The 23,957-nt window shown below is 46.7% G+C and overlaps 1 protein-coding gene across 1 annotated transcript in view; it reads right to left on the bottom strand.

Moving 5' to 3' along the window:
- LOC308323460 (centrosomal protein of 112 kDa-like) overlaps positions 1-23,957 on the bottom strand; it is a gene marked incomplete at both ends in the record, with an annotated part of 108,776 nt that overhangs the window by 27,261 nt on the left and 57,558 nt on the right. Inside the window, 2 exons of the mRNA XM_080775190.1 lie at positions 1,513-1,620; positions 11,438-11,573. Of these exons, the coding sequence (XP_080631316.1) occupies positions 1,513-1,620; positions 11,438-11,573 (244 nt within the window). The remainder of the gene's footprint in view (positions 1-1,512; positions 1,621-11,437; positions 11,574-23,957) is intronic.

The raw sequence follows: 23,957 nt of genomic DNA, 5'->3' as shown, positions 1-23,957 counted from the left end.
CCTGTCTTTTCTCCTTTAACTTGAAACAGAATGCGTGAGCGCGTGGGAAGTGGCGGTCCGCAAAGCACGGTTAAAAGCCTCGCCGAAATGAACTTGTTTGTGGCAAGGACAAGAACAGACAAACAAACAAACACACACACAAAGCACATTGAATATCGTTGCTGTCGGGCAGAAACCTCAAATCTCCCTATTTCAGCTATTTATGTCGGGGTTTTTTTGTTGGTAATTTAATGCCATATTTCATACTACTTCGTATCGCACCAAAGTAGTTTTAAAATGGGTTTAAAAAATGATACGGACATGAGTGTAGTAAGAACAAAACAAAACAAAAGGTAGACATATTCCACCTGAATCAATTAAATACACATTTATTTACCCAGTGGGGGAGGAGACCCCGGGGGAAGACCAAGGACCAGATGGAGGGATTCCATCGCCACACTATGGCCTTAGGAACGTCTCGGGATCCCCCAGGAGGAGCTTACTATAATGTTGCTCTGGTCTGGAGAGGGAAGTCTGGAGCTCTCTGGTGGAGCTGTTGCCCCCGCGACCCGACTCTTGTTAAGCGGTTGAAGATTGGGGTTTTTAGGAAAATGCTTCTAAACTTAATGCCGGTTTGATCACTTCAAAAGAACACATTCGAAAGCTTGCAGATTGGCTATTTTTCTCTGTGCCACACATGCTTCCATGGAAGACATCCTGGCTTCTACGGAATCCAAATCGGGGGCGTGGCGACTGAGAACTTTAATCCAAGTGAACGTCCGTCTGTGTGAGAAATGAGCGCTGCAGGTTATGCTTGTCATTGCTATAATACGGCAGCTTGAGCTGTCGTCAGGATTGGAATGAAAATACAAACAAAATTATTATGTCACGCTATAGGTTAAGGCTGGGCTATACAGTATATGTCATCCATTTTTAACCCATAATTATAGCCCGAAAAATAGCTGCAGGCTTGTACACAATACAGAGAGCATACTGTATCGTATATGCATTGGTTAAAATAATAACGAGCCGTTCATTACAATTATGTCACAAAATGTATAGCTTCACGCTAAAGCAGCACTGCATGGTTAATTACATACAAAATTAGACAAGGTACACCATGCCTTCAAGCTGCCCTCCAATCCAATCAGAGCAACATTTGCCAGCGTCAATATCAATCCCAGGGTGCGCTAATCGAATGAGACGGCCGTCCTATCAGCACGCAGGGTTTTCAACGAGGAGGGGGAATAGTTTCTATCGACTGCTAATGAGAATGGAGGATGATTGGATGATGATTGGGAGCATGCCGATCACATTAGAGGTGTCGTTTTTTTTTAACAGAGACCCCAATCTAGACTCGATCTAAACCGCGTGTCCTTATCGCGAGGAATTAATCGACGTAAAGCGCGTTCCCTTATCGTTCTGAATTATCGGAGTGGAACGGAGGAGGAGAAACAACGCAGCCAACAGACAGACAGACAGACAGACAGACAGACAGACAGACAGACAGACAGACAGACAGACAGACAGTACCTGCTGCTCGTATCTGTGTCGGAGCTCTTCCAGCTGCTGGTTGAACTCCTGGGCCTGCTTCTCTCGCAGGGACTTGGAGCGGTGCAGGTCCTCCTCGACTCTCTCCATCTGGACCACAGGGGACAGAACAGGGGACACCTTAGTGTCACTGTGTTTAGTACAACTGTGTCCTTCTGGACCAGGGGACAGAACAGGGGACACCTTAGTGTCACTGTGTTTAATACAACTCTGTCCATCTGGAACCAGGGGACAGAACAGGGGACACCTTAGTGTCACTGTGTTTAATACAACTGTGTCCTTCTGGACCAGGGGACACCTTAGTGTCACTGTGTTTAGTACAACTGTGTCCTTCTGGACCAGGGGACACCTTAGTGTCACTGTGTTTAATACAACTGTGTCCATCTGGACCAGGGGACACCTTAGTGTCACTGTGTTTAATACAACTGTGTCCTTCTGGACCAGGGGACAGACAGGGGACACCTTAGTGTCACTGTTTAGTACAACTGTGTCCTTCTGGACCAGGGGACAGAACAGGGGACACCTTAGTGTCACTGTTTAGTACAACTGTGTCCATCTGGACCAGGGGACAGAACAGGGGACACCTTAGTGTGACTGTGTTTAGTACAACTGTGTCCATCTGGACCAGGGGACAGGACAGGGGACACCTTAGTGTCACTGTGTTTAATACAACTGTGTCCATCTGGAACCAGGGGACAGAACAGGGGACACCTTAGTGTCACTGTGTTTAGTACAACTGTGTCCATCTGGACCAGGGGACAGACAGGGGACACCTTATTAAATGCTGAAAACGGTTAATAGAAACATACTTAAGTTCACCAGCACTCACCTAAGGATCTCTTATGTAGGGAAAAACCGTGTTTGATACTTGCTGCTATGGGTTTGTCAATAAATAAGAGATCCTAAAATATAGCGAATTGAACTTTAATAGTGCTTTTCCCAGTGATCAAAGCGTCCTCACGTCCCACATTCACACACCAGCGGTGGCAAGCAAGCACCGAGCGACTCATTGGAGGCAAATGTATAGAGTTCCACGTTCTACATGTGTCTTTCCCAAGGACACTTCGACATGTGTGGACACTGGAGGAGGGTGGGATTCGAACCGCCGACCCACGGTGTCACTGGACGACCTGCTCTTATCTCCTGAGCCCCGAGCGAACCGAGTGAGTGGTGAGCTGGCGATCCATTCCCGTAAGAGCAGTGCCTCCAACAGATGAACTGAACTGTAAACGTTTTAACTGACCTCGCTCGTTCTCTTCCTCAAGCCCTCCTGTTTTTCCCTCTACACTAAATATCCGAAAAATGGCCAATCTATACAAGCGTGTGTCGAGAGCTTGTAGATCAGCTATGTTTTGCATAATGTCTGCCACTATAGTACACTAGGTTGAGAGGGGAATAAAGGACGTGGTCAACACTGAACGGAGGGTTACACTCTCTGTAACCCAGGTTCTCTGAGTGGAGAGACTGGCTCTCCACTACATATTGTTCAATATGTACGGGAACTGACCCCACAGGGCAGTGTTCATGGATATCTCTTTAAGACACATCTTCTATGGTGGCCCTGCCCAGAAGCCAATCAGCGGGCTATTTAAGCCCCATCTGTGCAGTGCCACTTCGATTAATTCTTGATTGACACGCATTTCGGAGCGGCTCTTTTGTGGAGAGCCAGTCTCTCCACTCAGAGAACCTGGGTTACAGAGAGTGTAACCCTCCGTTCTCTATCGTGTTCGAGACTGGCTCTCCACTACATATTGTTCAATATGTACGGGAACTCTCTAAGACACACCGCGAGGAAATAAGCAGACCAGCTGCCCCTGCGGCAGCCCGAGGCAGTTTAACCTGAATTCCATCCGAGCCTATAAGTGGTGAGCGCCATGAGTCACAGGCGCTTGCCAAAACGCTCCAAAACTTCAGTATTCATACCAAGTAAGTAATACTCGTGGCCTAGGCGCAAGACGCCACCTAGGCTCAGCTGGCCCAGCATGATGCTAGGCCAGTGACCACCGGGGTGAAGGGCTGCTCAAGCCAGCCCGTCAGATGCCCGGCCGACCTGACCGGTCAAGGTGCTGGTGACCCTACCGCTGAGTAGCACGCAGGAGCGACTCCCACAGGGGGAGCGGATGCCACCACGTTCCATCGGTAGGACAGGGTGAATGTAGACAGAGTCGCCCATGTCACTGCTGTGTAGATCTCTGTCAGAGATACACCATTCTACAGCAACCAGGGGGCTGTTGTCCCATGGGCAGAGTGTGCCCGCCTTCCAGGCGACCCTGGCACTCCTGCCTGCTTGTCCCTGTTGGATCACCCCTGTGATCCGGTGGGACAGTCCACCCTTCGACCATGGTCTACCCGAGCACTCTCTGATCAGGCCGTATGGTATAGAGTGCAGGGATTGGTGCCAGCACCACCTAACCATTGCCATGTAGGAAGCGGCAGCCTCCTTCATGCACTGATAGGGACATTCTTGTGGCTGACACTGCTAACAACAAGAATGCTGTCCTGCGAGAAGCCACCCAAGTGTCCACGCTTAATTGGCTCATGCCGCAAGGCAGACAGTACCACCTCCCGTGGGGGGGCTGCCGACCTAATGTGCGAGCACCCGGTACACCGTGGTCTCCCTCAGCCCTAAGGGGCGGAGGCACCAGCTGGCTCACTGCCAAGAGATGCCAGCCAGCAAACTAGTGCTGTGGGATCCAACAAACGGGCACCGGTCACGAGGACGTCCCACGCCAACATCCGTGGATGTACTCAAGAACGACGCAGGAGCGCAAAGTACCAACAAACTGGCCAGATGGAGATCCAGGATCACCGGAAACGACAATGGAGGGCTCGTCTGAGGACCTCGAGAGAGCTACAACCCATGACATGGTGGAACCTACTCAGGGGTCCACCTGAATTGACCGCCACTGTCTCGAGAGACAGCATGTGGGGGCTGGGTACCCTGAACTGTCAGGACTGAGGAGTGGGCTCGGTGTGCTGAGCACCTCTAGCCATACCCCGCCGGTTGGCCCTGGAATTGTTTGTTTACGCTCTCTGCCGTGTGGTCTGGCCGGACCGCGGCGGCAACGATCAGCGACCGTAGATGGCCTCAGAGTACGCCGACTAGGTCAGCTCCTCTGGGTTCTACCCCGCTACCCGCCGCAACGGTTTACAGCCGCGATGATCAACCAGGAGGTTCACCGACGAGGTCGGTTTCGCTCGGGGTCTCACAGCGCTTCTGCAGCCAGGGACCCCAGGCTCCACCAACGAGGTCGGCTTCGCACTTGGGACCCTTTGGCCGCACCGAGCGCCGTCTCAAGGTTTCCCCCGACGAGCAGGTTTCACCAGGGAGCGGACGCACGGACCGAACGCCGTCTCAAGGTTTCCCCCGACGAGCAGGTTTCACCAGGGAGCGGACGCACGGACAAGTCTGAGGCTTCCTCCGCGAGGCAGATTCGGCACTCAGTCTTGTTGCTGTTGTTGTTGGCTAGCTGCGCCTAGATAGCCATGACTTCGTGACTTCTCTGGATGAGAAGAGCTTTCTCTGTGGTTTCAGACCGGTAACCGGATTCTACCCCGCAGAGTCACACCTAGGTGCATAAACGGCTCGCCGTGACACACTGTACACTGTATCGTGTGCTCTGCCCGACAGCCACAGCACGCTCTGCTGTGTCACTGAGCCCGGCTCCACCGTGAAACTACACCACGGACGCATGAGCTGACCTCGTCAGCAATACGCCCTATAGTGTGATAATGGCTGAGATTCAGGCATACTTCCTGGCAGACCCAGCATGTCATGTCTATGTTACCAAACGTCGGACAGACACAGCATGTCCTGTCTGTGACAGAACTACACCACTGTCGCGTGAGCTGACACCCCGCCAGAAATACGACAGTATAGTGTGCTATGATGACTGCCCAACATAAAGGGAAACCTTCGACTGACCCAGCACGTTCTGTTTGTGTCACTGAACCCAGATCCACAATACCGAACTACATCACCGGGGTGTAAGCTGGCGCAACACCCACAATACATGTATTCATGTACTCTTTGTATGTCTATTTCATATGGACCCCAGGGCATATACCCGTTCACATAAAAAATACATTTTTATGGGTCTGTCAGTGGAAACGACTGGTCTTTTGCCTCTAAAAACAGGCATGGCCCCTCCAGCTTCAGCTGGAAGGAAGAGACCATTCATACAGGAGGTCCTCCTACCAGGGCCCCCGCAGGGCACACACTGGTCATGGCCATCCTCTGTGGGCGTGTGAGCTCCACATGCAGCCTGAGAAACCCCTGCTATTTCCATCTCCTCTTGTCTCTATATAGATATATTCATATGTATACCTATATATTATTTATTATATGTGTACCTATATATACATATATGTATACATCTTGTATTGTACACCATATTTTAACTGTTCGGAATGTGCTCCACAGGGAGTGGGCCCATAGTAATTGCCTGAACGTGAGGGGTCATAATCTACCCTTTGCAGCTCACAATGCTGCATAAACGAATCAAGGCAACATGGTACCCTAAGACATCCCCATGACGCGGATTCTCAGTGTGCTCTCTCTTTGTTAGGACAGAGTCCCCAAATCAATGTCCACAGTTTGTTTTGTGTCACCAGCAGAGTTATGGACCTCTGGAAGAGGTTGTACATAAACTGCTCGGCCGCTCTGAGGCGCTCTAGCACAAAACAATCTGACATTAAGCACACTGGAGGCTTCCAAACTTTTGTATATCATACCAGTAGGCCTACAAGTCCACATGCATAGTGTGTTGTTGTAGCCATTATCATACTTATAATAATAACAATAATAATGAATTGCATTTTTATAGCGCTTTTCCAAGTGCTCAAAGCACTGTACTGTATTGTACAGACTGTACAATACATTGGTAGTGTATCAGCTTACGTGATACACATACCTGTATGCTTGTATTGATACACACAGGTATATATATATATAAGCATATAAGTATATATTAACCAGAACCAATTGTGACAGAGTAAGCGATTTAATTGCAGCGCCTAACACGGTGGGTCATCTGGAGTTTTTGTCTCCTGATCTTTGAGCCACACCGCCCTCTTGTGAACCGTGAGGCACAGTGCAGTCTGGGCAGCCGTCCCTGACGAGCATACCTCCTACACTATGACGCTCGCGTCAACCTGTCAATGAGGAAGTTGGAACACGCTGGAATTGTTTGTTTACACTCTCTGCCGTGTGGTCTGGCCGGACCGGACCGCGGCGGCAACGATCAGCGAACGTAGATGGCCTCAGTGTACGCCGACTAGGTCAGCTCCTCTGGGTTCTACCCCGCTACCCGCCGCCACGGTGTACAGCCGCGATGATCAACCAGGAGGTTCACCGACGAGGTCGGTTTCGCTCGGGGTCTCACAGCGCTTCTGCAGCCAGGGAACCAAGGCTCCACCAACGTGGTTGGCTTCACGCTTGGACCCTTTGGCCACACCGAACGCCGACCCAAGGTTTCCCCCAACGAGCAGGTTTCACCAAGGGTTGGACGCACGGACCGAACGCCGTCTCCAAGGTTTCCCCCAACGAGCAGGTTTCACCAAGGAGCGGTCGCACGGACAAACTGAGGCTTCCTCCGCAAGACAGATTCGGCACTCAGCTTGTTGCTGTTGTTGTCGTTGTTGTTGTGCAGCTACGCGGCGCCCAGAGAGGAGTCGTCAGGACGACCGGCTCTCTTCTTACCTAGGTAAGTGGACTGTGTGCCACGCAGCTTCATGTTCTAAATATATATATTTATATATATATATGTTGTTTAATAGTGTCAAAACTGCTGAGATACACGAAACGTCTGCTCTCGTGGAAATCAAAAAATCGAAGTGGCACTGCACAGATGGGGCTTAAATAGCCCGCTGATTGGCTTCTGGGCAGGGCCACCATAGAAGATGTGTCTTAAAGAGATATCCATGAACACTGCCCTGTGGGGTCAGTTCCCGTACATATTGAACAATATGTAGTGGAGAGCCAGTCTCGAACACGATAGAGAACAGCACAGACCAACACCAGCCAGCAGTTGCCAGCCCCAACCTGAGGACATCCAAAAATGGTTGCAACAGAGAAAGGCATTGCCAACCCCAAAAAAGGAGGTTTTGGGACTGAGAGGATGAAAAAGTGTTTTTATACTTATACTGCGTCAGAACTCGGCTTCTGAGCGGTGAAACGCAGAGCCCTCATGAGCCCACTCAGTAATCTGCACCATGCAGCTAAATGGATACCACCTCTGAAACAGTACTGTATATATATATATATATATATATATATATATACAGCCGGTGGTTTCAGCACCTGGATCTCCCTCCAGCGTGCTGTGGGTGATTTGTCACAGAGGTTCAGATGTTTTTTTTGCCTCGTCTTTTCTTGTGCCATGTTATGTTTATATGCACGGAGGTTTTTTATATAACTCCTGGCTCATACGTACTACAGTACCTCCTAACCTTCACAGCAAAAACAAAACACAAAAAAACGATGTCTTCTTTTTTAGCTGCTGGCAGAACGAAAGCCTGCTGGAGAGAAACGAAAACCCACATATAACACGCCCCCACTCTGACCGATCACACAGTGTTATGTTCAAACTTTCAGGAGATATTGGCGGTGCGCGGACATCCAAACTTTGAACACTGAAAAGGTTCTATAAAAGGATATAATTGTGCCAGTCCAAACAATGTTTGAAGTATGGGGACCCACCGTGTCAAACTGTACGGTAAGTCATTGGATTTATTTATTTTCCCTTCATGTCATATGAAAGCATGGGAAACAAAACCGACAGCTGATGGCCTTAACCCATTCTGAACGGGAACCCATTTTGGTATTAGCATCATGTTATGCTTTAGCTATTGAAAAATAGCAGATCTACAAGTGCATAGCGCGCCACCGAGTGGCGCGCTATGAGCTTGTAGGTCTGATATTTTGAAAAATCGAAGAACGACTGACATTTTTTAGAATCTGATCTCAGGTCAGAATGGGTTAATCAGACCAGTGTGTGTCCAGTGGAAACCTCGTATGAATCTGATCTCAGGTCAGAATGGGTTAAGAGCCGTGGGGGGGGTTTGCGGACGTTTCCATGCTCTCCCTCTCTCCCAGTTCTGTGGTTGGGTTTGATCGATCGAATACTTCATTAACAGTTTGCAAAAAAAGTACAGAAGTATAATTATACGACAATGCTAAATGGATGAAATTATACACATGTCCCTGTGGTTTTTGAGTGAGTTGCAATGTGACACAGGGCTGTGTTTTACTGTGCTCTCCATTATGACCGGGGCCACACCTCCGCCGCCTCCGCTAAACTATACGCTAACCCGCCGGCTAAACCAAACTGAAGCTAATCAGCTCTCGTGCGCGCCTTCGAAACTTCCATCGGAACATCCCTGAGCGCCGTCGACTCAGAACAACTTGTGATAGGAGTCAGAAGTTTAACCCATTTTGTGCGGGGAACCCCTTTTGGTGTTTTAAACATTATGTTATAATTTAGCTATTGAAAAATAGCAGATCTATACAAGCTCGTAGCGCGCCAGCGAGTGGCACGCTACGAGCTTGTATAGGTCTGCTATTTTTGAAAAATCATGAGCATGTGGTGCAAAGCTTTGAATATATATACTCTTTCAGAGTATATAAATCAAATCTTTGCTTCTGGGGAGGTGGTCCCTGAAACAACACATTTTCAGATGGGGGGGGGGGTCAGCGGCCAATTTCATATATTTTTGGGGGTCCTTGACATGAAATATTGAGAACCACTGATATAGAAAAAGAGTTTTTTTCAGACAAAAAAGACATTTAAAAAAAGACATTTTCTTAAAATTTCGACGTCAGGCCTGAATGGGTTAACAGGCGAGCGGCGTTGCTCATCCCATCGATCAGCGAGCTCCTCTTTCCCAATCAGCCCCAGCTGCCCACACTCCTCCACAGCCAACCGCCCACGCGCTCGTTCTGCGCACAACATACTAATTACCCCAGCGCTTTGGTTATAGCCCGCCTGCTATTGGTCGATATACCCGCTCACGAGGCCAGTGCACGTGGAGGAGGGAGAGAGAGAGAGAGAGAGAGATTTATTTCCGAGAATAACTATATATATATATATATATATATATATATATAGTCAGATAAGTCACGAATAGATTTAACCAATATTTATTATAGATGTATTATAGCGGCGGCGGTGGCTCAGGGGTAGAGTGCCTGGATGGGAACCGCAAGGTTGCCAGTTCGAACCTTGTGCGCTCCCCCAGAGTTAGTGTCGAAGTGTCCTTGAGCAAGACACTGAACCCCTAATTGCTCCTGATGTGCTGGTCGGTGCCTTGCATGGTTTCCGCTGCCATCGGTGTATGAATGCGGGAGAATGCAATGCACAATCTATGTAAAGCGCCTTGGATAAAAGGCACTATATAAATGCACTGTTTACCACTTATAGAATGAGAATGCAAGTGTGCATGTAATATTTTATCTTGGCGTTCGGCTCTGCTATATTTTTCTCATAGAGAGTCATAGATAGTCATTTGTCATAGAGAGTATGCACATGCATGATTTTGATGTTGTTGATGTGTTGATGTATGTGATGTTTGCTCCCACCGCCACCGGTGGGCTCTGTTATTTATGTTCCCCATGGAACATATCAAAAATGATATGTAATTGGCCTCTGAAAATATGTTGTTCCAGGAACCCCTCAGAAGCAAAGATTTGAGTTTAAATTGTTGGCTCTGAAAGAATATATATATTCAAAGATTTGTGCCACATTTTCACGATTTTTCAAAAATAGCAGACCTATACAAGCTCGTAGTGTGCCACTCGGTGGCACGCTATGAGCTTGTATATCTGCTATTTTCCAATAGCTAAATTATAACAATGTTTAAAAACACCTAAATGGGTTAATATCCGTTTTAAATGAGAAGAAATGGCCACATTGTTGCTGTCCGTGAGTATAATGACATCGATGCTGTCTTGCAGGCAGAAATATTTTATCATCGGATTTCAACCCTATAATTTGTCATTATGACAGTGTCACAAATATAGCAGATCCACAAGCTTACGACGTGACGTGTTGTGACGTGTTGTGAACTTGTAGACCTTTGAATATATATATTTTTAAAGTCAAAGCGGTTAAATGCATCCGTGCGTTTTCATTGAACCAATGAAAAGTTTTAAGAGCAAGTGACAAAATAATAACAACATTGGATTCCAATGAAACATTCTGAGATAGAGAGAGAGATACAGAGGGATATGTGCGCACATCTGTAGTCAGGCTGTGTGTGTGCGTGTGTGCGTGTGCGTGTGCGTGTGCGTGTGTGTGTGTGTGCGTGTGTGTAGCTGTGAAGACATGTTTATTCTATTGGTTTGATCACTGTGTGCCAGCCAGCCCTCTGCTCACTGTGGTCCTGCAGAGAGCAGTGTGTGTGTGTGTGTGTGTGTGTGTGTGTGTGTGTGTGTGTGTGTGTGGGTGCGTGCCGTGCCGTGCGTGCATGCTGATGCAGCCACAACAGAAGTGATGTACATTGGAGTGACTGACTGGAGTGCATATGTGGGTCAAATTGCACAACATACAGCGTGGGACCACAATGGAAACAAGTCCCCAGGACTTGTTTTGTGTTATCCTAAAATGTCTTGAGACTGTATACCGCCACACCGTTTATACTGTTCTGACCAATAAAGTATTCAATCAATCTCAAACTAAATCTGTAAAAGAAACAACACATACAACCGCTGTCCTATTATGTCCTCAAAAAGTATAGACCATCTGTTATTACATTTCCCAGAATTCCACGGCCACAAAAACACACGCAAGAAAACGGGGTCTCCTCCCAGTGGGACGTGCGTCGAGGACCTATCCCTATAGGGAGACGCCCGAGAGGCATCCCAACCAGATGTGTGTGTGTGTGTGTGTGTGTGTGCGTTGTAACAGACCTGTACTTTCATCTGGCTGTAGGTCTTCTCGGAGCTGCTCTCCACCAGCAGCTTGAAGTTGTCCAGAGCAGCATCAGCCTGCTGGACCTGAAGCCTGTGGCTGTCCCTGGCTCTGTCCAGTTGGCCCGACACCTCCCTGAGACACACACACACACACACACACACACACACACACACACACACACACACACACACACATACACATTACTACTTGTGTGAGAACAATAACATTTTCAGCAGCATTTTTAACTTCTCCTTACCATAATTGGCTTAATTGGTCCTTATTGAAGGGGTTCCAGGTGGTCCCCCCCCAGCTAAATGACGGAGACTTGGTATAACCAAATGGACCCTTATATACTGTAGATCTGTAACTCTTTAACCCTCTTATTACCAGCCTTAAATCACATCTTTTTGTGCCTTAGGCCAGCTTTACCCGACTTTTTTGAATGACAATAGAAAAATGTGAGATATGACCACAATGGCATGAAATGTCTAATTTTCAAGCTGCATGTCTCTACTTCACAATGAAAAAGGAATTATGACTCTAGCATATTCCATTGTTTAGTAATAAGCATTTTAATACACCTTGGTTTTCAGTGAACAGTGAAACCAATATTCTGAGTTTTGGGTCTGAGAGGCTGAATCTCATCAAATGGTGGCAAAAAAAAAAAAAAAAAAAGCCAAATAAATAATGGACCTCGATATGAAAAGACATTGGAAACCACTGACACAGATATAACCATCTGATTGTATAAAGACACTGAACAGTGAGACTGAGAGAGAATATGGGACGGTCCATCATTATTCAACTCCATTAATACCAGCAGCACCCCTATCTGTCACCATAGACTCTGTGCGTGTGTGTGTGTGTGTGTGTGTGTGTGTGTGTGTGTGTGTGTGTGTGCGCGCGCGCGTGTGCGCGCGCGTGCGTGTGTGTGTATTGACAGGCTCACACAGAGAGCTGTCAGGGAGGCAGTGTGCTGTGACGCCCAGCAACGACATCACACGCTGTGGAGTACAAAGAGCATGCACACACACACACACACATGCGCGCACGCACACACGCACACACACATGCACGCACGCATACACTACAAAGCAGCTGTCAGGACAAACCAAACCCGCTGCATGTGTGGGATGAGAGTGTTTGGGGCGAGGGGAGGGAGTGGGAGTATGGAGGAGGAGGAATAAGGAATGTGCACATCCCTACATCCACCCACCCACCCACCCATCCATCCATCCATCCATCCATACATCCACCCACCCACCCATCAATCATGCATCCATCCATCCACCCATCCATCCATCCATCCACCCACCCACCCACCCATCCACCCACCCATCCATCCACCCATCCATCCACCCACCCACCCATCCCTTCCCTTATACACCTAAAAGCAGTGGTTCTCAATATGTGGTCTGGGGTGCGACATTATGAAACTGCCATGACTTATAGTCAGTTAAAAAGACATTATAGAGAAAAGCTATTTGTGAATATACATCAAAGATGCGATTATATAATCCATTTCTAATGGATGGAGCCTTGAGCCTGGAGGAGAGGTCATCAGGTGGTCTCCGACCTTCTTAGAGTGTTTCAACCCTCAACCCACTATACACACTCTTGCATTTGGCGGGTCAGCAGTGATTGGCCAAGTCACTGCCACCTCTCCTCCAGGCTTCCAGCTCTAGACGAATCGGCGGAGGGTCGCACCGGGCGCAGCCACTATCCTATAGGAGTCAGGGATGGGCAACTTTGATGATGGAGATTAAGGCCACTATATTTCCCACACTCACTCCCTATAGGGCCATATATTACTGTCGTAGCAAGAATAGAGCTTGCAGATCAGCTACTTTTGCTATAGTCAAATTGAAATCTTGATTTTTGCTATTTTTTTAATTGGAATCCTGAAAATTAACATATTTTTTTATGTCATTTCAAATGCCTTTAATAATACTCGTGTTGAAGCAATGAGCTACTCATTTAGACTGAAGTAATTAAAGCGGGTCATGTTTGCATGTTGTGGAATTGTGTAAACAGCTGAAACCAATATTATATCAGTATTCTGACATTAACCCGAGGGCCACATCCCCCTGGCCGCCAGTCGCCCACGTATGACTATAGGACGGTGCACCAAGCAGCGGCTGTAGCATGACTGGCCACACCTGGCCAACAGGGAAGGCATAGTGTCCCACCGGCCAGGTGCAGCAAATCAGTGCTGATTGGTTTGCCTCCTGCCCTCCTACGTCTCACCAGGCTGTAATGTATCATCCTATAACGCAGTTATGAATCGCTATAGATTTCTCAGGCCTTCGAGTATACAGCCTCGTATAATGTGCCAAATCAGAGAAATGGTCACCGAGTTATTGCCATTTGAGGAACTTAAGTTTGGCGAGTAAACTAATTTTACTCACCGAACTTTATTACGCGCATGTTAAAGTTTAAAGCGGTAACATGTTTCGACTCTTCATCAGGGCAAAGTGTGAGATGTTTGGTGAGTATTGGGGCCATTGTTGTCCTGTTGGGACTGTCCTCGCGGTCGACATTTTAAAATATATCCACACTGTGTGTGCTCTAGTTCCCGTTGATTTCATTGGATATCGTTGGTCATCTGACCAGTTTCATTGGCTTTCATTTGGATCAAATCGACAGGAACTGGAGCACATGACACACAGCCCAGGAAAAGTGTGGATAGAGGATATGTTTATGAAATGGAATAGTGCCTTATATAAACATCCACTGTATACGCTACACAGTATGACTTTGAGACCTTTAAGTTAAATGACACCGTTTTAAACTCCCGCAGCAGTGGAAAAAAATGCTCAAGAAATAAAGAAAGAAAGAAGCTACTGCTACTGTAGGTCTCTTTGTCATTTTGGTCTCTCTCATGTCCAACATCAAACGACATCAGAAATGGTTTCTCTTCTCTCTTCCATCGTCATGTTTTGGTGCGTGTGTGTACTCTGTAATTATTAATCACTCTAGTCGCATGTCTGCCTGCAGGCCACAGGCAGACACAAAGGATGACGCACGAGACAGAGAGACAGAGAGAGACAGAGAGACAGAAAGACAGACAGAAAGACAGAGTGGAGTGTTTTTCCTCCACTTCTAAACGCAGAGAAGACAGAGACACATTAAGAAGCTGTTGGGCATGTGCACGTCAGAGTTGCCTGAGAGATGAATGAATACAACCGTATCATGACAGCGTATATGAGGTGTCTTTCTGTGTGTGTGTGTGTCTGTGTGTGTGTGTGTGTGTGTGTGTGTGTGTGTGCATGCGTGTGCGTGTGTGTGGTGTTTTTGCTTATGATTGAAGGCGAACCGTCGCTACATGTGTTGCTATGACATTGCCGTCGGGTGGAAAACCTAAACCTCCAAAGGTCCAAAGGTTGTCAGGATTATTTAAAAAGAAAATCCAAGGGCGTCGATTTACGGAGTGAGCTTGTAGGCTCCTATGTGTATGCTATGTTCGCTACACGTTGACTATAGGTTGTGAGTGACACTGCAGCAGTGTGACGAAGCAGCGTGTTACTGTAATCTGTGAAAACTTTAATAAAACTAGTTAAAACTAGAACTGCACTCTGCCGAGTGCATACTTGCTTGTTGCACACTAGTAGGCCATAAATGGCCTACTAGTGCGCAAGCAGAGCGCGCAAGTACTTTCGACCGCTGGAAACTATCACATCTCAGTATCTCTGTGAAGGAACGTTTGAAATGTATAATCATTACGTGTAACTATTTGCTACCTAACTACTTTTTTACAGAAAAATGAATCATTGATATGTGATGAAAAAAAAAGGTATATAAACTGAATTAAAATATATTATACAGTATAATTATTTTATTACTTATTGTAAATTGTCAATTGTTTTAAATGTATTTCATTTTGTACTATAGTGATATTAATACTAAATCATGATCAGAGTAATATGTGTCTCTAACTTCAATTTCTGTAATAATACTTTCAAATTTGTTGAAATATACATGATCTAAAATACTTCCGAAATCCGTAGTTGGATTTGTATCTCAGTGAGTAAGAGAAATGGTCATCTGTGTAATCTGGTCCCACCAGATACCACATTACGTCATCGTTAAAAAAAAAAAAATGGTGCATTTATATAGCGCCTTTATCCAAGGCGCTTTACATAGATTGTGCATTACATTCACCCATTCATACACCGAAGGCAGCGGAAACCATGCAAGGCACCAACTAGCACATCGGGAGCAATTAGGGGTTCAGTGTCTTGCTCAAGGACACTTCGACAGTAACTCTGGGGGAGCCCGGGTTCGAACTGGCAACCTTGCGGTTCCCATCCAGGCACTCTACCCCTGAGCCACCGCCGCCCGCATCGTTGAGAGCTGGGACCAGAGTACACGGTGTGTATATGTATGACTAGCTCTCAGTGATGACGTAAGAGATATGGTAATCTGTGTAGTCTGGTCCCAGCAGACCAGGCACAGATTTACAAATTACAAATCACATTACAACTACATACAGAGTATGTAGTTGTAATTTGATTAGCAGTATACTGTGGTTACTTGGTTCCAAAAAGTGAAGCCAAGTTTTTTTCAACCGTAAGTCTGTGCCTGGTTTGCTGGGACCAGTTACAACATTACGTCATCCTTGAGAGAGTACATGGTGTGTATATGACGTAATGTTGTAACTTGTAACTTGTAACTAGTCCCAGCAAACCAGGCACAGACTTACGGTTGAAGAAAACTTGGCTTCACTTCGAAGAGACCAAGCGAAATGATTACTTGCGCGCTCTGCTTGCGCAAGTAATTACAAATCACATTACAACTACATACAGAGTATGTAGTTGTAATTTGATTAGCAGTATACTGTGGTTACTTGGTTCCAAAAAGTGAAACCAAGTTTTTTTCAACCGTAGGTTTGTGCCTGGTTTGCTGGGACCAGTTACAACATTACGTCATCGTTGTGAACTGGGACCAGAGTACATGGTGTGTATATGACGTAATGTTGTAACTTGTAACTTGTAACTAGTCCCAGCAAACCAGGCACAGACTTACGGTTGAAGAAAACTTGGCTTCACTTCGAAGAGACCAAGCGAAATGATTACTTGCGCGCTCTGCTTGCGCAAGTAATAACTACATACAGAGTATGTAGTTGTAATTTGATTAGCAGTATACTGTGGTTACTTGGTTCCAAAAAGTGAAGCCAAGTTTTCTTCAACGGTAAATCTGTGCCTGGTTTGCTGGGACTAGTTACAACATTACGTCATCCTTGAGAGAGTACATGGTGTGTATATGACGTAATGTTGTAACTTGTAACTTGTAACATTACGTCATATACACACCATGTACTCTCTCAAGGATGACGTAATGTTGTAACTAGTCCCAGCAAACCAGGCACAGATTTACCGTTGAAGAAAACTTGGCTTCAATTCGAAGAGACCAAGCGAAACGATTACTTGCGCGCTCTGCTTGCGCAAGTAACTAGAACTGCACTCTGCCGAGTGCATACTTGCTTGTTGCACACTAGTAGGCCATAAATGGCCTACTAGTGTGCAAGCAGAGCGCGCAAGTACTTTCGAGAGAGAAAGTAGTCTGCGTAGTCAGTTCGGTAGAAAAATTCTCTTCTCTGAAATGATATGGATTTCTGTCCTTTATCCTAAAGTTCTGTTTGGTTTAGTTAGTTATATACTACAACGACGTTAAGCTTAATGGTTAACTTTTTGACATTTGCGTGATTTTTATACAATCCATAAACATAATGTTGGGACCAGAGATATGGTCATCTGTGTAGTCTGGTCCCAGCAGACCAGGCACAGATTTACAAATTACAAATCACATTATACTGTAGTTACTTGGTTCCAAAAAGTGAAGCCAAGTTTTTTTCAACCGTAAGTCTGTGCCTGGTTTGCTGGGACCAGTTACAACATTACGTCATCGTTGAGAACTGGGACCAGAGTACATGGTGTGTATATGACGTAATGTTGTAACTGTAACTAGTCCCAGCAAACCAGGCACAGACTTACGGTTGAAGAAAACTTGGCTTCACTTCGAAGAGACCAAGCGAAATGATTACTTGCGCGCTCTGCTTGCGCAAGTAATATGGAGAGAAGAGGTTTCTTCCACCGGCAGCCGTGATGGTGTTAGTTGGAGGCGACTTTTGCGGCTCAGCGAAAAAATACATGGCAAAGGAAAAGTTAGAACAGCCCCCAGTTAACTACGCTGCAGTGTGTGTGTGTGCGTGCGTGAGAGCACCAGTTAACGGTATATACAGTTTGTGACACATTTGAATGAATTACAGTCCACGATGTGAGCAGAACAGGTATACGCTTCACTGAGGCTTAGCAGAGTAGTACCTATGTGTGTGTGTGTGTGTGTGTGTGTGTGTGTGTGTGTGTGTGTGTGCTTGTGCGTGTGCGTGTGCATGTGTGTGTGTGCGCGTGTGTGTGTGTGTGTGTGCGTGCGGCCAACGGAGCAGGCAGACAGAGTGTCACAGTGTGACAGAGGGTTGATGTGAGAGAGAGAGAGAGAGAGAGAGAGAGAGAGAGAGTCATCTCTCTCTCTCTGGTCAGAAATGGAAGCAAAGATGTTCCTCCACTGTGAGAGGAAATGTTTACTGTGTTGCGTGTGTGTGTGTGTGCGTGCGTGCGTGCGTCTGTGTCTCTGAGACAACGTGACATTCAAAGTGCGTGATTTTAATTGCCTTCATAAAAGGGCCTATTTGTTGGTGGACTCCATGAATGGAGGGTGTTTAGGAATCATATACAGGCTTTAATAGGGTGTTGTGTGTGTGTGATACTGGCCACATAGACACACACTGGAATGCACACCCTTGCGCGCACACACACACACACACCCTCTAGTATTGCGTGTGCGTCCATGCACGTGTCTGTGTGTGTGTGTGTGTGTGTGTGTGTGCGTGTGTGTGTGTGTGTGTGCATGCGCGCTATAGTGTGCGTCATGTGTCTCTGAGCTCATCCAGAAAAAAAAAGCTCAACAGCACAGATAAGGAATCCAGCGACACATCAAAGAGGCCTGGACAGATAATAACAAATACATTAAGGAAGTGGAAGACACATAAAGCACATGAGAGAGCGAGAGAGAGAGAGAGAGAGAAATGAAAAAACTGAAATATTCAACGGCCCTCTGAAGAAGAGGGAGAAAATGAAATAAAACAGACTCGTTTCATACATCCGTTGTCCCTAGAGAGAGAGAGAGAGAGAGAGAGAGAGAGAGAGGCTTTTACTCCACTACAAATATTTGAAAGCTTTAGTTTCCGACGGAGCGTTATAGTCGTCCGACATGCGGGAACAGCGGTCGGACTGGCGCTCCAACGCGCGCCGCTCCCGTGCTTTCTTGCTTGTTATGGTTATAGGTCAGGGTTTGAGATATATAGGTTGTGGGACCAATGACAGTATCGGAACTGAAGCCTGTGTATACTATCGTGTCAGAGGAGAGACTAGTTTTTAGTTTTTTCTTCCTAAATCACGAAAAAAAAAAGAAGACACGTTTAGTCCAAGTGTGGTTCGTTGTCCTTCAAATGTAAGTTAATCCTCAAAGTACTGAGTGTGATGCATCTCTGAACCAAAGGCGATTGGCTTATAATGAAACAAAGATTGCGCTTAATGGGACACGTTGTGGGAAAGCCATCCCTATAGAAGACGCGTGTGTTCAGAACGCAGATGAGACATTTGGTGCTCCTGCATGCCAACAGCCAGGGCTGGACTGGGACAAAAACTTCGAACCCCAGTCATTTTCGTGCGAATTTGGCCCGGACCGGGCCCACCACAACCAGCACGCAGATAGCAGAAACTCTACCGCCCGCTCCGCCGCGGCACACACAAAACAAACAAGCCCCTAATAATACCACCGCTTTTACAGAAGAACATAAATGATACAAACCAACAGACAACTACACAACCCTTTGTTGCTCACTTCAAGATAGAAGAGGGTTTATTTGTCATTCACTGATATACAGGTACAGTGAAATCATCATGATGGCACTGGCAGAATGGCAGCACGCCCAGACCTTTCCTTTTTTTTTAATATAATGGCGGCCCCCCTACGGTCGCGGCCCACCGGGAATATGCCCGGTACGTCCTATATGGCCAGTCCAGCCCTGCCAACAGCCTGCTGGTACAGTATATAGCTGAACTAAACTCCATAAAAAGGACCACAATGGAAACAAGCTCTTCAAGCTGATTTTTTCGTTTTCTCCTGTGGACACATAATATACACAGTATATATCGTTGTGTATATTGCTGTTGGGCAGAAACAACCCCATCTCCATATATTCATATCGTATCCATAATGTATCGTATCTCTATATATACTGTATGTTCAGGGCCTTGTGGCGGTCGTCGTGTATATACTGTACATGAGGCCCTGCTGCGTTACTGTACGGTGTATGTGGGGGACGGGGGGGGTTCAGTCAGTGTCTTGCTCAAGGGCACTTCTGCACTGCTGACATAACGTAGGAGGCTGCGTGCGGAGAGGAAGTTTATCTGTTTAACTTTTAGGTTTATTATTTTTTTTCATAGTTAATACTTGGTTGTGTGGTCTTGTGGATAGTACAGTCCATATTTGCAATGTTCTATGTCGATAATAATAATAGGCTATATGTAATTTTGGTCGCCGTGCTTATCATCATATAGGTATAAAGGAGACTGTCGGTCTGAGAAGCTCATCACCTCAGAGGTCCCATGCAGGCTATATTACCCTGCATGGGGTATAGTGTAGTGTTTGAGGCTCTGTGAGGTGTGAGAGAAATGTTGCATTCTGTTGTCTCAAGGAACCTTCCGGGATGTTCCTGAAGACGCCACACGTTTCTTTTCACTCTCTATGTAAAGTCTGCATAACTCCACCCCTGTATTCATCTCGTCTATGCAAAAGTATACTGTATATAGTGTCTCGTAAATGCAATGTTAAACTAGTCTTATAGCGGGCTGGCCGCTGAGGCGGTCAGTCTGTTGTGCTTCCGTGGGCCGACCAGGGCCTACGGGGGAAGCTATGCTATTTTGTCATTGTGGACTCTGTCTTTGATTGAATAAACGGTAGCCTACATCACACCCCGAGGGAATCTCTCTGCCTGCGTTTCTTCATCTGATGCTTTGACAAGGTTTTCTATACTCTACTCTACTCCACAAGTGTGTTTTAGAGAACTCCAGTCTTCTCTAAGTTTAGTCAGTTCAGTTGTGTGGAAATACACGACAGAGTTGTCTCCATAGATTCGGTATAACAATTGCGCTCGTAGCGCGCCACCGAGTGGCGCGCTACGAGCTTGTAGGTCGACTGACATAGAAGACATTTTTAGAATCTGATCGCAGGTCAGAATGAAGGCTGTAGAAGACATTTTTTAGAATCTGATCTCAGGTCAGAATGGGTTAACACACAACAACATCACCATCATCATCATCATAGCACGTTGCAGACGGCTGGCAGGCTGGCCAGCCATCTGCATATAGTGTATAGTGTATGGGGAGATGGACATGATGGCGTCTCTACACATCACTGGTTCCAAACTCTTTAGCACATATAGCTATATATATTTTTTTTTTTTGATTATTTGACTTTATTGTTACAGTACAATTATTGTTTTGCCAATTATTTGAGGGCCCACTTGCAATACGAGGATAGGGCATATAGCTGCTAATAGTCATTTGTATATTCTCCACAACCATGGAGAGGAAAGTGCCTCCGGTGCTGAACATGTTGAGGGTGTTATGTGTTATGCGACATCAATTTAACCATATTCATTTATACCATATTCAGAGGGAGGGGGGGGGAGAAGAGGAGAGGAGAGGAGAGGAGAGGAGAGGAGGGGAGAGGAGAGGAGAAGGTATAAGATGGGAGGAGAGGAGAGGAGAGGAGAGGAGAGGAGAGGAGAGGAGAGGAGAGGAGAGGAGAGGAGAGGAGAGGAGAGGAGAGGAGAGGAGGGGAGAGGAGAGGAGAGGAGAGGAGAAGGTATAAGATGGGAGGAGAGGAGAGGAGAGGAGAGGAGAGGAGAGGAGAGGAGAGGAGAGGAGAGGAGAGGAGAGGAGAGGAGAGGAGAGGAGAGGAGAGGAGAGGAGAGGAGAGGAGAGGAGAGGAGAGGAGAGGAGGGGAGAGGAGAGGAGAGGAGAAGGTATAAGATGGGAGGAGAGGAGAGGAGAGGAGAGGAGAGGAGAGGAGAGGAGAGGAGAGGAGAGGAGAGGAGAGGAGAGGAGAGGAGAGGAGAGGAGAGGAGAGGAGAGGAGAGGAGAGGAGAGGAGAGGAGAGGAGGGGAGAGGAGAGGAGAGGAGAAGGTATAAGATGGGAGGAGAGGAGAGGAGAGGAGAGGAGAGGAGAGGAGAGGAGAGGAGAGGAGAGGAGAGGAGAGGAGAGGCATGCGTGAATGAATGGATACAGACATTCTGCTCCCTCCACAGTATACGTAATATTATTTTGGCTCCATGCATTATGCAGACTATCGCACACGGTGTGTGCTAAATCATCCAGGCATGCTGTAATCCCTGATGTAAACATAATGCATTCACACATTCCCAGACATTACGCAGCAAATTGGAACCACACACACTGTTTTAATGAGAGTCTACTACATAAATGAAGTAAGTTTCAGTGCACGAATCAAGCCAACTATCGCCCGAGCGCACAAGCCGAGCGGATCTGTGAGCGGGGCAGACTTTTGGTGTTTTAAGCATTATGTTATAATTTAGCTATTTAAAAAATAGCAGATCTACAAGCTCATAGCGCGCCACCGAGTGGCGCGCTACGAGCTTGTAGGTCTGCTATTCTTTTTTTTTTTTTTTTAATCTTAAAAATGTGGCACAAATCTTCGAACGTTATTGTATATTCTTTCAAAGTTAACGTTTTTAAATCAGGTCTAAATGGGTTAAATCATAGCACGTTTCAATTAAGGAAGACACGTTTATTTTTAACAACCTCCGGCGTTAAAACGATGAGAAATGTCACGTTAGTTTCTGTCCTATTTTATGTCTTGTTTGTCTTTGGTGTCTATCTTGCATATTCAAAAATTTAAAAATAAAGTCACGTTATCACTCTCAGAATGAAGGAACCGCGACCATGTGAGACAAAGGCACGGCAGTGCTTTTAATTTCACGTGACCTTTAACGCACCCGACGTGGCTATTATTAGTCCACTTTAAGCGCCGCGAGCGTCGTTATATAGCAGCTCTGCGGCGGAGAGGAAGAAAAAACAACACGGGATCAAACCGCGGTCTCCCTCAGTAGTTACTCGGTATAGCCCGTGGCAGCGGTTCCCCCAAACGTCTCAACGTGGAGCCCAAAAAAAAGAGAGATTAGACGTTTCATCATGCCCCAAACCATGCAGTGAAAATATCAGATCTATGTACAAGCTCGCAACGTGGCCCCAAAAAGTGACGCGTTGTTGTTGCGCAACGGCGGCTTTAATTTCACAGCGGGATGAAGTCGAGTAATCCACGTGACCTATAATACGCACCGACACGGCTGTTATTAATCTGATTTAAGTACTGCGAGCGATTGTTATACGGTGGGGTTCCATTCCTTTCTGCCGGCCTGACACCCATAGGTACCTCTAGGTATTTTAAAGTACTGTATATAGCAGCAATGCGGAATGGAAGAAAAACTGGGAGCACATGGTAGATGAAATCACAGTCTCCCTCAGTCGTTACTTGGTATAGCCATATATATATACGACTCAGTGGTGATTCCCAAACGTCTCATAGGTTGAGACCCAAAAAAGAGACATTAGACGTTTTGCCCCCGGGGGGACCCAAACCAGTGAAAATATCAGATCTATACACAAACTCGCAATGCATGCGTGCGCAACGGCGGTTTTATAATTTCACAGCGGGATGAAGGCGAAGAATGCATGAGACCTATACCGGTATAAATACGTATGTATACCGACACGGCTATTATTAGTCTGCGTTACGTCGTGCTATGCCAGCGTTGCTAATACAGCAGCGCTGCGGAGAGGGAGAGAACCCCAGCCTCCCTCGGTAGTTGGTAGCCTATAGCCTAGCCTACACACACACACACACACACACGCGCGCGCGCACACACACACAGAGAAGAGATAACTCTCTGTGAACCGTGGCGGTCAGAAGCCACGGAGGAGGACAGGTTCACAGGGTTTGGTGTTTAACCCACCTCAGTATACACAGAGGCTTCATATGCTGCCGAGGGAGCAGGATAGGATTGAGCCTGCATAGCCGGAGCCGTCCGATATCCACGATCCATATACCTTCACCTCCACATGCACCCTTCACACCCAGCCCCTCAGGTCCCTCCCCACACACACACACACACACACACACAGCCGTGATACACCACACCGTCATAAGGGAGGAATGCTGAGAGAGAGATAAGACCACTTCAAAGACATACACATGGATGGCCATGCGCGCGTGCACAGGTGCACACACACACACACACACACACACAAACGCGCACACACGTTTAACGGGGCCAACTCACTGGAAGCGACCTATGCCTTCACAAGCGGAGAGAGAGAGAGAGAGAGAGAGAGAGAGAGAGAGAGAGAGAGGGCCGGTGCTATCTCACATGC

Source organism: Protomyctophum bolini, assembly GCF_963924005.1.
Source record: "Protomyctophum bolini genome assembly, chromosome: 11".
Taxonomy (NCBI): domain Eukaryota; kingdom Metazoa; phylum Chordata; class Actinopteri; order Myctophiformes; family Myctophidae; genus Protomyctophum; species Protomyctophum bolini.
This window is presented reverse-complemented; position numbering and strand designations above follow the sequence as displayed.